The following is a 14707-nucleotide window of genomic DNA, read 5'->3' on the forward strand; positions in this document are numbered from 1 at the left end:
AAACCAAATTCTACCTTCCGCTCTGTCGGTCAGTACCTGGGCCTCAATGTTCTCATCTGAAAAGTGGGAATAAGTCACAGGGCTGCTGGGAAAATGTTTGGGATTTATAGTCCGTGCATGCCCGGGCTATAAAATATTCCACAAATATATAAAAACCCGATTCACGACCCATGCATTAATTATAAATATTATTTTTAAAATACCAGACTTGAGGAGTCAATGCATTTCAGCCCCAGCCCATACTCAGCCGCAGTTCCCAGCCCCAGGCTGAATTAGAAGGCGCACTCTAAATCAGGCCAAGTTTTTAACTCAGTGCCTAAAAACGCCTCTCGTGCCTCCAGGCACCGGGGCCTGTGCGGCTAGCCGGGCTCCTGGCAGCATCTGGCCAGTCCATGCGGGCAGAGCTGTTTAAAAAACTGGGCTGGAGCCCAGGCCACAGCATAGCCAGGGCCGGCCTCACTGGTCTCCCTCGTCCCTGGAATGCAAGCCCGGGCGTCCTGGGTGCTGGGTCCTCTTGACAGGACATCAATCTGCAGGCTCTGGAATGTCCAGCCTGACCCAGGGGGCTTTGTCCACCCGGCCTGGAGCCGCTTTGGGACCTGCAAAGGCCAGTATGCACGTGATGTGGCTTGTGGGGCGAGACTGTCTCCCGGACAGCTATGCGCCTTTTTAAGAGCGTCTATAAACCGGAAGTGACGTGCCATCACCTGCTTGACCTTGGCACTCTCTCCGTGGGAGCTCTGGGCTCCAGGTCAGACCACCACCACTCCACACTGCAGGGCCTCAGGTGGGCTCGTGGCTGTTGGTCCCACCGAGCCCATCATATCATCAAGGTACCAGATACAGGGTGAAGCCACCTTGGATCACCTCAGGGAATAGCAGGGAGGGGTTCCCGCCGATACCAGGTGAGATGGAAGAACTGCCGGGCCGAGCCTGGCCCACCCCGACACACGTGGTCTCCTTGGGTCAGTGCTCAGCCACGCTTGGCTGTCACCGCAGAGGCCACCTCTGACCGTAACCTGCCTCCCAAGGCCCTCCTGGGTTTCCTTTCTGTGCTGTGGTTTCAAGGTCATGTCCTGAGCCCGGCATGAAAGGCGGGCGCCACAGCCTGCCCCGTTACAGAGGCTGCGGCACCACCGGGAGCGCGGGGGTCTCTCTGAGCCCAGCTGGGCAGGGAGCTGGGAGTAACAGACAGCCAGGCTCATGGCCACCGCCTCGGCTCGCACCTGGGCTGCCCCCGAGGGTGCTGGCGTTCCCTGGGGCTGGCGTGTGGCCACTCGGCTGCGGACAGAGAGTGGACAGGGCGGGAGGGGGCTGGAGAAGGCCCCTGGCCCACGTGGCCGAGAGAACGCTGGGACCAAACCCACAAACCCCGGTCTCGGGGGCTCTGACCGAGTCCTCTCTGCTGCTGTGACTACCCCCAGAGTCCCTCAGAGCCAAGTCTTGGGGTTCCACTGCACAGCAGGGTGCAGACCGTGGACCACGACGCACTGCATTTCCCAGCAGCTGAGAGAGAGGACTCAATGCTCCCAGCAAAGCAACCATCAGTGTCTAAGCTGACGGCCTGCCTGGAGCACTCTACCCTGGGGGACACAGGGCCCGCCTGGGACGCTCACTACTCCTGCCCTGGGGGGACACAGGGCCTGCCTGGGACGCTCACTACTCCTGCCCTGGGGGGACACAGGGCCCACCTGGGACGCTCACTGCTCAGGCCGTCCACTCCTGCCTTGAACCTCTAGCTGCTGAGCTCGAGGCTGTGGCCCTGAAGGGTCACCACAGTCACCTCCCGCTGTCCCCTACGGCAAAGCCTGGACACCAGGCATGCCTTCCCAGCCCCAATGTGCTGCTCTCCTGGCGGCGTCGGGTTCTGCCCCTGCGTGGACACTTTCTGTCCACCAGCATCCCCGAAGGGCTGTACGCTTTCCCGCTTCTCTCCCACGGGAGACTGAGGCCTCCCCGGGGGCCATGGGGCGGGTGAGTGGAGTTGAAGCTCTGCGGGGGGGTAGGGTGGGGGTGCACACCAAAGGGCTGGCGGCCGCCGCGGCCACCCCCGGTACCACCCAAGGGGCCCCGAGGAAAACTGGCTTCACACAAGACCGTGATGCTATTTCTTTGCCTTTTAGACCGCGGCAGTGGTCGACGTCGGTACGAAAGCAATGGCGGACAAAATGCTGGTGTCTTTGCAGAAATCGCACCAGGGGCTGCGAGCCGTGCGCTTGCCACTAGGTTCTGTCCGCCACACACGCACGGGGAAAGGAAACAACGGAAGGGCAGTGTTACTCAGAAACGCCCTTGGGGCCAGCACCGTGGCGCAGCAGGTTAAGCCACCCCTTGCAAGGCCGGCATCCTATAGGCGAGTGCTGGTTCATGTCCCGGCTACTCTGCTTCCGGCCTGGGGCGTAGCCTGCGGGTTGGGATGCCCGAATCCCACCACTGGAGCGCTCGGTCGATCCAACTGAGCTCATTCACGATTCCAGCTCAAGCGACTGGGTCCCTGCCCCCCCTCGAGGAGACCCGGATGCAGTCCCGGGCTCTTGGATTTGGCCCGGCCCAGCCCTGGCTGGTGCAGGCATTTGGAGAGGGAACCAGTGGACGGGAGTGCTCGCTCGCTCTCGCTCTAACCATTAATTAATCAATTAACAAAACCAAACTTCCGCATAGTGAGTTTTAATTTGATATCAAAGAACATCCCCAAGGGTGTGACTGGGCAGCGACCAGGCTGCTCCTCTTTCCAGCTGCGCGGCCACGGCGGCCACGCGCGCTCTCCCCTGGGAAAGCAGTCACTGTCCACAGAGAACTAAGCCTCCTTCCGTCAGCCTGGGGTGCTGCCGCTGCTGTAAGTACACTGTGGAAGACTCAGGCCTTTCTCCCCGTTCTGATCTCTAACGTGGTGAATACAGACAGATTAAACCACAGAGGCGGACGCTCGCTGGGGTCCTCAATTTTGTAAGAGCGCAAAGTGGCCCCGCGGCCGGAAGAAGTCCGAGACAGGCTCGCTGGATGGGGTGCAGCCACGGCCTGGACGGCAGCAGAACAGGGCGAAATGTCCAACACCAGGAAAGTGGCTAAAAATCACGGCACCTCCACATGCTACAACATTAGGCGGTCGTTAAAATTATGTTCCCGAAGAGTATTTACTGTTGCGGGCACACTCGACACGCTGTTAAGAGATTAAAGAGGAGAGAAGCTGGTTTTCATGAGCACTTCTCGGGGAAACGCGAAACGGAGGCGGCCGGCGAGGATCTGCAGGCCCCAGAAAGCTACCGACCAGGCTCCGAGCTCCCCACGTGGGATTTTGGGGTCTGTCTGACTGGCTCATCCTGTCGCCCACTGGAATGTGCTAGAAGCCTTTGGTGGGGCTCCGGGGGCCTGAGCCACCCCTAACGGGATCAGGCGACCAACGCCCCCAAGCAGATCTGAGAATGTGTGCAGAGCCCCTCCTGTCTGAGGATCACCAAACACCCGTGCCTGGGCTCCTAGGCAGGGGCCACATCTCATTTAACCCTCACAACAACCCCACGCAGCAGCTGCCATCATGAACCCTAATTACAGGAAAAAGAAGTCTGGCCAAGAATTGCCCGAGGCAGGAGGAAGCCAGGGGGCCACGTGCAAAGGAACTGTGGTTCGGAGCAGCCAAGGAGTCTGTCAAAGGCCACACAGCAGGGATGTGGCAGACCTGGGCCAGCCCAGCCCTGACGTCACAGCCCACCATCCCACGAGTGACCGGGCTGAGACAGCGTCCGATCTCTCACGGCCAGCCCGACTCCGTCCCCGGTGACCACACCGGAGGGAAGCTGAGCCGTCTGGTGGAGCAGGAAAGTCTGTGTCTGCTGCCCGGCGCTGTGCCGGAGCCGAGCTGCCTGCCGGCCCTGAACCTCAGGCAGGGTCCCCATCAGTGACAGGGCCCATGGCTCCGAGCAGGACCAGGGCGCGGGGGTGGGGGTGGGGAAGCGCTGGCCCGGGGCGGGTGCTCAGCCAAGCTCCCCCTGGGCACAGCCTGGTCCTTGGCGCCTTAGTTACTCTCCTCCGTAAGGGCAGCCCCATGAGAGGCATCTCTTGTCTTTTGGGGGGGGGGAGGGCGGGCTTTGGTGACAGACAGGAACTCACAGCCCAGACTCAGAAGGATTCCCGCACAGTCGAGCGGTTCCCTCCCGCCCACGGTCCGCTTTCCGCGGTTCCTGTTATTTATGGCCAACTGCAGTGCACAGATATCGAATGGGAAATTCCAGAAACAGACAACTCATAAATTCTAAATAACTTCTACAATAGCATATGGTTGTCATCGTTCTATTTTTATGATGGGTTATTGCCGTTAGCCTCTTACTGGGCCTAATTTATGAATGAAACGCTGAGTTCAGGAAAAGGCACGGGATGAGGACAGAGTGGGGCAGGTGCTGCCGCTTCAGCTACGTGTGGCCCTGAGCCTCGGGGGTACCAGGGAGAAAGACGCAGAACAGCAGGACCTGCGCCCTCTCCTTGGCTACCTCATCTCCTTCTCACAAGCTCCCATGGCATCTGCACTACTGTCCCATGACTCAGATGAGCAAACTGAGGTCTGGAGAGGCAAGGCTGCTGTGTCCAAAGAACAGGGGGCAAAGGAGCCTTCACGTTCCCCTGCCTTTTCCTCCGTGCCCGAGAGCACAGGGACAGCGTGCTCCTCTTGACGGGGACAGCGGGGCAAACATGGGTCAGTTTTTTGTCTGGCCGAGGACCTGGAAGGCTGGCTTCTCTCGTCCCTGGCACACATGTAAGGGAAGGCAGCTGCTTCCTGTGCCAGGCTCGACATGGCCCAGAGCCAGCGAAGCTCAGTGAGACCCAGGCCCCGCCCTTCTCCCAGGAGACTCCCGAGAAGGGGCAGGGTCTCTGGACGACGCCGGAGTGAGCGTGGCTCAGCCACGTCTATCTAGACCCCCGGACGGCTGCACAAAGAAAAAGCAGGTGTGCCAGGCAAGACTCCCCAGGCTCGGCCCCAGCGCGCACCACTGCCCACGCCCAGAGCCTGGTCTCATCGAGGCCACTGGAAACACCACCCCCAACAGGACAGGGCTGCCACCCGCCTCTGGGCGCCCACCCGTGGCTGCAGAGAACTCTGAGAAAGGCTACTAGCGCCCTGGGTCTCGGCGCACCCACCGCGACCACTGCCCGGCTTCCCGGGGCGCACTGGCTGGGCCCCTCTGGTCAGGGCACCCTGCCCCCACACAGCGGATCTCTGGATCTCCTGGATCCTCCCTGTCAGAGCCAAGACAGTGTCCAGCCCCCTGCAGCCAGGCGTGGCCAGGTGGTGGAGCCGGTGCCACGAGAACTCTCGGGGCCGAGGGGGTGGCTCTGTCCCCGGCTCTCATGGACGCAGAGGAGGGGAGAGGCCTGGCGCTGTGGAACCGCTCACCGGGAGCGGGGCGGGGCAGACACAGGCTCCCCAGCCACGCTGTTTGGGGCCCCTCGGGGACAGCAGCTTGGATCTGCCCAACTAACGAACCCGCTAGGCTTCAGGACGTCACTCAGAAGGAATCACTCGTCGCTCTAGGAATCGGCAGGGCGAAAGCAGTGTGCGAGGTTTCGTGCCTTTTTCCCCAAGAGAATCAAAGCTGAGTGTAGGCGAGCCAGGCTGAGCACGTGGCCCTCAGGCTTCCTCCTGCCTCTGGCAGTTCTTGGCCAGAGTGGCCACGGAGCCACGGTCTGTCTCACCAAGGGACCACGCGGGCACCTACACCGTGTTATTTCCAACTCTTGCCTCCGGGCACTGGATGCGGGACTTCCTGGGGGGAGGGGGCTGCCCTGTGCCAGGCACCGTGGTGAGTGAGAGTGACATGGAACCAAGGAGTCACGAGTAGAGACACCGGCGCATCACACTGCCCCACAGACGCAGCCCGGGAGTGCCAGGAGACAGAGGGCCCAGCTGCCGGCGCAGCACCGATGCCCACCTGCTGTTCACACCGCCATGGATGACTCACAGCAGTCATGTGGAAGGAGAGCTGCACCCAGGGGACACGGCCGCCTCGGCTGGAGCAGGTGCCGGGAGATCCAAGTCCATCTACAGACCCCCACCAAATCACCACTGCCAAGCGGAGCCCTGGGCGGAAGGCCGGTGCTGACTCATCCTGCAGCCTGCTGACTCAGTACTTAGCCTGCTGACTCATCACACAGCCTGCTGACTCAGTACTCATCCTGCTGACTCATCACACAGCCTGCTGACTCAGTACTCAGCCTGCTGACTCATCACCTGACTTGCTGACTCATCACTCAGCCTGCTGACTCATCATACATCTTGCTAACTCAGTACTCAGCCTGCTGACTCATCACGCAGCCTGCTGACTCATCACTCAGCCTGCTGACTTATCACATATCTTGCTGACTCATCACGCAGCCTGCTGACTCAGTACTCAGCCTGCTGACTCATCACCCATCTTGCTGACTCATCACTCAGCCTGCTGACTCATCACACATCTTGCTGACTCAGTATTCAGCCTGCTGACTCATCACGCAGCCTGCTGACTCATCACTCAGCCCGCTGACTTATCACACATCTTGCTGACTCAGTACTCAGCCTGCTGACTCAGTACTCAGCCTGCTGACTCATCACGCAGCCTGCTGACTCAGTACTCAGCCTGCTGATTCATCACTCACCCTGCAAGGCTTCTTTGGCTCTGGCCAGCTCCTGCTCCTTCTGGGCCAGCTGGACCCTGAGCTCAGTGGCCGAGAGGACTTCGGAGGCCCTGCCGCCCTGGGACTCCTCCAGGTCCTTGGCCAGCATGTCCTTCATCTGCCGGAGAAGGTGGACTTCCTCCTGGAGCCGGGACACTTCTTCTCGCAGCAGCCCTGCGGGAGAGAGGCACACGGTCAGAGGGCGGGGGCGCTGGCTGCCGCTCACCCACTTCCAGGCTCGCCTTCAGAGCCTTCCCTGGCCACGTGCATGGAAAGACCCCCGCCCCCAACTCCAGCCACTGCCAAGTTCTTCCGAAGAGCCCCGCCCAGGTACACTGCACGAGGGCCCCCCCTCCCCCGCGCACCACACTCTCAGGGCCTCCCTGCCGATGTCACTGTACGGACAGTGTCCACCTGATGGCCGGCAGGCCGAGGAGTCCGGATTCCCACCACAACCCAGCAGCCAGCTGAGTTAAGCTTGACAGGCGTGAGCTCAGGTAACGCCCCAGGACCCTCCGGGACTCGGACCCTCACAGGCCCGTTTTACGGATTAGGATGGGGAGGTTCGGAGAAGTGAACTCCAGCGGGCCAGAAAGTCAGTTGACAGCAGAGGCAGAACTTGAACCCACAGCTCACAGCACACAGGCCGCAAGCTCCGAGGCCGGGCGTCCACGCCTGACCGTCCCAGAGAGCGGAGCCCGAGGGAGGTGACAGCAGCGACGCCGCGGGCAGCACTCAGACCTGCCCCTGCCCCCTCCGGGATGGAGGCCAGGCAAACATGGAGTGCCTTGGGGAAGTCCCCGCTCAGGAGGTATCTTGGGCCTGTCACGCCCAGAGGCCGCTGCTCCCGGGACAACCACAAACACAGCGCCCGAGGGGAGGGCGGCCTGGGCAGCCTGCGAGCAGGAGGAGGGGTGCTGTCTACACCTCCCCCCTGCCCGCTCCTAGGAGAGCAGACCCCACCCCCCGTGGCTCAGAGACCACCCGAAGACCTCCTGGAACACACACCCGGGCAGGTCCAGGCTCTGGCCTCTGCCCACACCCACTTCCCTCCCCGGCCCACCCTGCACCCTGGTTTTGCCACGCCACGCACTCTCCAGCGGCGGGGCCCCAGCGGTGCCTCTGCCCGGAACACCCGCTCAGCTCCTCCTCCGGACGCCCCACCTGCCTGCACAGTGCTCCCCACTGTATGGGAAATGCGGCAGCGGGGAGCAAGCGTAGCCCACTTGGCCCTGTGCCCCCGGCCCCTCCTCCCTCTGTCTCACTCAATCCTTGGTTCTGTGCATTCAGCCACTCGCCACAGCAGAGGACCACGAGGGCCGGGTCCCCACGCCCACGGCGGCGCCTGCCACCAGCTCCCCGACTCAGGCTGGGCCCCCAGCGGCTCCCTCTCCCTGCCCACTGGCCCGCCGTCTAATCTACCAAGGGCACCAGGGTGGGGGACGGGGAAGGCAGGGGCAGCTCTGGCCACACTGGACATGTGTGGTGACAGCAGCCAGGCTCCCTGCGGCTGAGGGTAGCGCATCCTCCCGGGAGCCTGGGGATACAGTCCTGGCAGGTCCCAGAAGGGGCGTGGCTGGCACGGCACTGGGGCTGCCGGTCTCAGGCCAGGCAAGTGACAGCGCGCAAGTCCCTCCCCAGCCAAGCCTCAGACCCCCGGGCTGGAAATGGGGCGTGACGCCATGCGGTGGCGGGGCCCCAAGGCCATCCAGGAGGGCGCCCTCCTCTGCACACCGGCAAGGCGGCCGGGACCACTTCCAGCACCTCACCCCCCAGCGTCGGCACCCGCTCGTCCTCCCTAGGGCCCCCTGGGGGACCCTCTGGCCTTGAGGCTGAGCCAGGCAAGGCCAGGTCCAGGGGGTTGGGGCACCACTCACCCACTGGGGGCCTGGAGGAACAGAAGTGAGGGTTCTGGCCCGCGCCCTTGTCCACCTGCCACCTCCTCTTCTGATGCCCCAGTCCAGGCCCCAACCCCGCCCAGGGCACCTGCTGACTGCTGGGCCCATCGGACACCTCCTCTGGGCCCCGACCCCTTTCAGTTCCCTGAGGCACCAGACTCCATCCCATCAGGGCCTGTGCAGCGCCACTGCCTGCGGGGCAGCTCCCGCCCTTCCTCGCACGGCCCTTGCTGCCCGACGGCCTCAGCCCGAGGAGAGGCGGGCACCCTCCCAGCCAGCTGTGCCAGCAGTCAGGCAGCCCGAGCCCAGCCCCTTCCGGCACAGCAGGCTCCCGGAGAGCAGCGCCTGGGCCTCTGTCCTGCACCTGCACCGTCGCACGCACCACCCGGCCTCACGTGCTCGGGGACACCTGCGAGTGGCTCGGTCCACCCAGCACACGCTGGCGGGCGCCAGTCCCCTGCCAGCTGCCACTCCAGGCGTGGGGACTTCTGGGGCAGTGCCGCAGACAGGCCTCGCCCCCGTCTCGGTGAAACCCAGACCCCTCTGCGCCACCTATCGGAAAGACCCCCAAGCCCTGAGCCTGGGAGGCAGGGCGTGTGCAGGGCAGCTCTCCACTGCTGGACGCAGGGGCAGGGGGGGCTCAGCCACAGCCAGGCCCCCTGAGCCACACGTCAAAGCAGATGAGCTCCAGGGGCTCCCCACCTCGCCCTCATTCCAGACAAACACGGCGGGCCGTCCCCGCCCCAGCCCGTGCAGGGGCTCCCGCGGGGGAGAAGGGAGCTGCTTTGGCCTTAAGAACCTGCAGAGGGGAGGTGCACGGGGCGGGCTGCCCACGGAGGGGCTGCCGCGGGGAGCACGGGAGGGCAGCGTGAGGTCAGGGGGCTGCGAAGCTGGCCCCGAGCCACCAGCACATGGGCAGTGCTCGGAGCAGGAGTGAGCTGGAGAGGCCTGATTCTAAAAGGCCTCAGCCCGGCCAGAGCTGTGGCACACTGGGCCAAGCCTCCACCTGCACCACCGGCATCCCCCGTGAGTGCTGGTTCGAGTCCTGGCTGCTCCTCTTCCGATCCAGCTCTCTGCTGCGGCCTGGGAAAGCAGTGGAAGATGGTCCAGGTCCTCGGGCCCTGCACCCGTGTCGGATCTGAATGGAGCTCCTGGCTTTGTCCTGCCCCCAGCTCCGGCCACTGCAGCCATCTGGGGAGTGAACCAGCGGACGGAAGACCTCTCTGTCTCTCCCTCTCACTGTCTGCAACTCTAGCTCTCAAATAAATAAATAAAATCTTTATTTGAAAGTCAGAGTTACACACAGAGAAAAGGAGAGGCAGAGAGAGAGAGAGAGAGAGAGAGAGAGAGGGAGAGAGAGTCTTCCATCGGCTGGTTCACTCCCCAATTGGCCGCAACAGTTGGAGCTGTGCCGATCCGAAGCCAGGAGCCAGGAGCTTCCTCCAGGTCTCCCACGCGGGTGTAGGGGCCCAAGGACTGGGGCATCTTCCACTGTTTTCCCCGATGCGGAGTTAAACTTGAACGTCTGATAGACAGCGGTCACTTAAGGGATGAGTGTGTCCTGAACGTGGCATGGGAGACACACTGAAAACTGACTCATTCCTGGTGGATTGGTCTGAAATTGGAATTTATTCCCTAAACCACTCCCATCCCACAGGATTCTGGAACGAGGCAATCCTGAGGTGGCCGGGGGGGGGGGGGGCTCAGTCTTCTTGCCTTGAACTTGGAGGTGGGCAGAGAGGAAGGCGGGGCTTCTGCCACAGGCCCTCCCTGGCCAACAGTGGCAAAGGCAGGCTTTTTCCCGCACTCACCTTCCCAACAGGTGTACCTGACACCCAGGGCGTGTACCCCTCCCCCACAGCAGGGATCTGAGCAAAACACGGGAGCCGTGAGGGCAGGGCGCCAGGTGCGGCACCTGCGGGAGCCAAATCCTAGGAGGCCGGGCCAGAAAGACGCTTCCACGGAGAGAGAGGGCCTTCCCTAAGCTTCCGCGCCGCACCGGCCCCGCTGGGGAGGGGGGGAGCCCTGATCACCGGGCCCAGGCCCTTCCAGGAGCAGACAGAATCCCGGCTCTGCAGTCACAGGAAGCCCGAGGACGCGCCAAGACCCAAGGCAGGCGCGTTTGCTCCCTGGGCCTCAGCCGCCTCACCTGTGAAATGGGGGCAAGGAGCATAAACCACAATGAGCAGCAACGACCACGTGGATGCCCAGCAGGCCAACCACCACGCAGTCGGCAGGACCAGGAAGCCCTGAGCTTCTGCCTTGCTGTGTGACCTCGGGCGAGCCGCTGCCCCTCTCTGGGCCTTCAGGCTAGTGTCCTTGGAGGCACCCACTCTTGACGACTCGGGACGAATGTGTCTTTCCTCCACAAGGGACAGAGAGGCCCAGCGCCCCAGCCTACAGCTGCCCTGCTCAGGACAGCAGTCACTGAGTGCCAGTCAATTAAAATGAAATAAGACGAACTCAGTCGTCCGTCGCACCAGCCAGATTTCAAATGCACACCCGTGGCTGGGGGTGAGGGTGCGAGGACCCGCAGGGACGGCCGGCGGCCAGGTGCGCACAGGGTGCTCCCGGTCCCTGTGGGTCCCCACGGCGACGTGAGACAGAGGAGGGTTGGGATTCGGATGCACCTGCCGCAGCGCGGCCTTGGAGGCCACGGCCAAAGGCGGGGGAGCTGCCGAGGAGGGAGGCTGCTCCTGGAGGCACAGGCCTGGCCCCTGGCCAAGGACAAAGCGGCAGAGCTCAGCTGTGTACCTTCCCACCCACGCCAGGCGGCCGAGGTCTCCGGGAGCCGGAGGTGAGCGTTGCCCGGGAGACGCGGCTCTCCCGCCCCAGGGGAGCTGCCAGTTACCTCCGGTGCTGCCCTGGGGCCGCTGTGCGACTGGCTGTGGGGCCCCCAGAGGCCCCCCGCTGCTTCCTCACCGAGGGCGAGGGGCAGCTGCGCACCCACCCGAGGAAGGGTGCACATGGGAGGGCGACGTCGGCTGGGCAGGCCCCGCCTTTCTGCAGGCCACTGCTTATTGTTTGCAAGAACACCCAGTTCCACTCTCTCAGAGCGTGACTTTCCAGCCTCCCGGCCTCTAGGGTTGCCCACATGACTTAGTCCTGCCCAGTGAGGCACAAAAAAGTCCCTGAAGAGACCTGTCCTTTCAGACAAAAGGGCTTGGCCCTCTCCCCATCTTCTTGTCTGGAGAGAGGACTCAGTGGCTGGAGCGGTGGCAGACGCCTTGTCACAAAGAAGCAACCACTTAGGCTCCGAAGGCTCTTGGTCTGGGTGTAGAAGTCTGGCCTCCCTCAGCCGAGGCCCAGAGAGTGATCAGATGACAATCATGCGTCATGATGCAACCAACAGTGATGCTACCATCAGGTTATAATGCAGCAATGGCGCCCTTGCTAACACTCCGGGGGCACACACTGTAGGCTGCACACACACGTTCTTCATGTCTTCAGGATCACCCCACGAAGTGGACGCCATCATTCTCACCCCCACTGCACGGATGAGGACGCCGAGGCAGAGAGGAATGAAGTGGCTTGGCCAAGGTCACAGAGAGCGAAGGGCGGGGCCAGAGCATGAACCCAGGTGGCCTGGCTCCAGCGTCACCAGGCGACAGCACGTCACAGGGCACGCGGCCCCCTGTCACCAAGGTCCTGGGTGACATACAGGTCGCCTGTCCCAGCACAGCCCAGGTCCTAGCCAGGCTGGGGCGGGGGGAGGGGGGGATGGCAGCGGCGGGAGACACGCCCCCTCCCCCTAGGAGGAGCTGGGTCCCAGGGAAAGGCGTGGCCGTGGAGTCGGCCTGGCGGTTCCGCGCGGCTGGGACCCTGATCGGCCGCCGGCCCCCCGCACCTGCACACACAGGTCAGGCAGGTTTGGAAGTGGCCAGCCAGGGCAGCTGCTCCATTTCCCAGCTGTTGGCCCCGTGGACGAGTGCCCGCTGCTCGCCCGTCTGCAGGCGGGGCCGAGGCCGGGCTCCCAGGCTTGCGGTGAACATTAAACAAAGCAAACGTCTCAGCGGAAACGGAGGGCTCCACGGGGGGTCAGACGCGGCTCCTCCTGGCCATGACCCTGGAGCTCTGAGGAGTGGATGCCGGGCACCCCGGGAGGAGGGGGACCTGGGCACGGCCTCAGGGAGGGTTGCAGCAGAGCCCCCCACGCCAGGCCGGCGCCTGCAGTCACCGAGCCACGCCCCTCGTCCAGTGGGGACAGCAGCCACATCGCCAGATGCACCCCGAGGCAGACCTACGCGCCTGCTCTCCCAGAGCGCCAGCCGGGGGCAGAGCCCGCCCAGCTTCCCGGGGCCGTCACCACGACCTGCGCCCTGGCCCCACCTCCCAGCGGGGCCCCAGGAGGGGCAGCGGGAGCCCCTCTGCTGCAGCCCCAGCTCCTTCAAGCCCCAACTCAGCAAGGCCCCTCCCGATGGATGCGCTAGCTCGCCGCCGCCTGTGTGCAGAGACAGCGCCGTGGGGAGTGCAGCCTCCAGGGCACCAGCCCCCGGCCACCCCTGGGGCCCAGTCGAGGCTCCCTGCTGGCTCCTGCCTTGCACGGCTCCGCCCCCGTCCTGAGCCCCAGCCCCTGCCATGGAGACCGGCCCAGGAGGACGGCCCGGCAGCAGCGGGCAGCGGCTGGGGCTACACTGGCTGCAGATGCCCTGTTCTCTGGCCTGTCCCAGCCCTGGGGGTGACAGGAGGTGACACAGCAGTCCCCAGTCCCCTCTGGAAGAACAAAGCCCTCTCGGGGGCGGGGGCACTGATTTCCAGTGCCTACTACAGGGGCGTGGGAGCCACAGGGCGGACTTGGCTTTCCCTCGCATTTCACATAATTCCCCTCCTGTGGGCACCGTGGAAGCCGCTCCCCAAACAGACCCAACAGCCAGAGCCTCCCAGGTCACGGGGCCCCAGGCTGCCAGGTTGATCCCCTTCCTCCACCTTCTACCTCCCGCACCCCTCACCAAGCACGGGCCGGTGCGGGCACCAGCAGTGGAGACGGGACCCGCCCTGGCAGGGGGCGTCACAGCCCCAGAGCGGAGGGCCCCGGGAAGCCGAGGATGGCAAACCCGCAGCACACGGGGCCCCAACATCAGGCCTACGTGAGGCGAGGATGGGTGCTGGGGGCCAAGGCCCGCCTGGGCCTGGGGGAGGCTTGGGCCGGGTCCCTGATGGGCAGCAGCAGGGGCTCAGCCCCACAGCCCCGCCCCCCGGGGCCTCCTGAGTGCCCGCCTGGGCAGGAGGAGAGCTGGCCAGCTGGAGGGCAGAAGCAGGAGCTGTGGCGAGTGTGGCAAGGCTGGTGGGGCGACAGGGGCGCCCCGGCACCTCCTCCCCCAGGAATGAGGAGGTCACAGCATGGCCGTCATGATGAGAGTCCACTGGGTGCCGCCCCTCCCGCCTGGTCTTTCCCAGGTTGCTCATGGGATGGAGTGGTCCGTTCTGTCTGATTGACATCGGTGCTCCCTCCCTCCGGGCAGCCCTCACCATCAGCACCTGTGGTTCAAGGACAGACATGTGACTTCAACGTGCCAATCAAAGCACTGAATGTCCTACTCTCCAAGTCAGCCCAACCAGGTGCTCACTTTACTGACAGTCTTGAGCTGTGACGACAGAGCCTGGAGCTGCTGCAGCCTCCTTGGCACCATGAGGGGAGCACCATCGGGACAAACGCAGGATGCAGGTGATATCTGAGTCCTGGCCGGCATCGCACCTGAAGCTGGGACCTGACCCTGGCCTTTCTCTCTCCCACGAGCCCACACATTCCCTTCTGTGTCTAAGCTGGTTTGAGTCCCCTTTTCTGTCCCTTGCAGGTGGAAGAGTCCTGCTAAGAGCTGTCGGGACCGTCTCCCGGGTGCCCTGCACCACTGGGCCACCCTGCTCGCAGACTCCAGATGAGCAGAACCAGACGAGAGCCTCCCCTCCCACAGAAGCAGGGCGCACCTGCCGCGGCGTCCAGTGCCCGCCTCCCCACAGCGGCTCCCGGCCACGTCTGAGCTGCTCCTGCCCCAACCAGCCTCTCCCCTCTTCTCCCACTGGGGGAGGGGGGGTTCAGGCACTAACCAGGGTGGCTGAGGGCTCCAGCTCCCGCGAGAGCCCCACAGGAGCGTGCTGGCCCGTGCTCCGCCCACTTTGCAGAGGCGGTGATGGAGGCTGGGGCGGGGGGCATCCCTCGTTCAAGGTCA

The 14707-nt window shown here is 63.9% G+C and overlaps 1 protein-coding gene across 7 annotated transcripts in view; it reads right to left on the minus strand.

The window, feature by feature from the left end:
- Positions 1-14707, minus strand: part of KAZN (kazrin, periplakin interacting protein) — a 994352-nt gene that overhangs the window by 90034 nt on the left and 889611 nt on the right. For all 7 annotated transcript variants that reach the window (XR_007914879.3, XM_051834341.3, XM_089299272.1 and 4 more), the window contains one exon: positions 6625-6816. Coding sequence is in view for 6 of the 7 variants with exons in the window: in XM_051834341.3 (XP_051690301.1) it covers positions 6625-6816 (192 nt within the window). In the remaining variant the exon portion in view is untranslated. The remainder of the gene's footprint in view (positions 1-6624; positions 6817-14707) is intronic.

Source organism: Oryctolagus cuniculus, chromosome 7 (genome assembly GCF_051225735.1).
Source record: "Oryctolagus cuniculus isolate XC-2025 breed Fujian yellow rabbit chromosome 7, ASM5122573v1, whole genome shotgun sequence".
NCBI lineage: Eukaryota > Metazoa > Chordata > Mammalia > Lagomorpha > Leporidae > Oryctolagus > Oryctolagus cuniculus.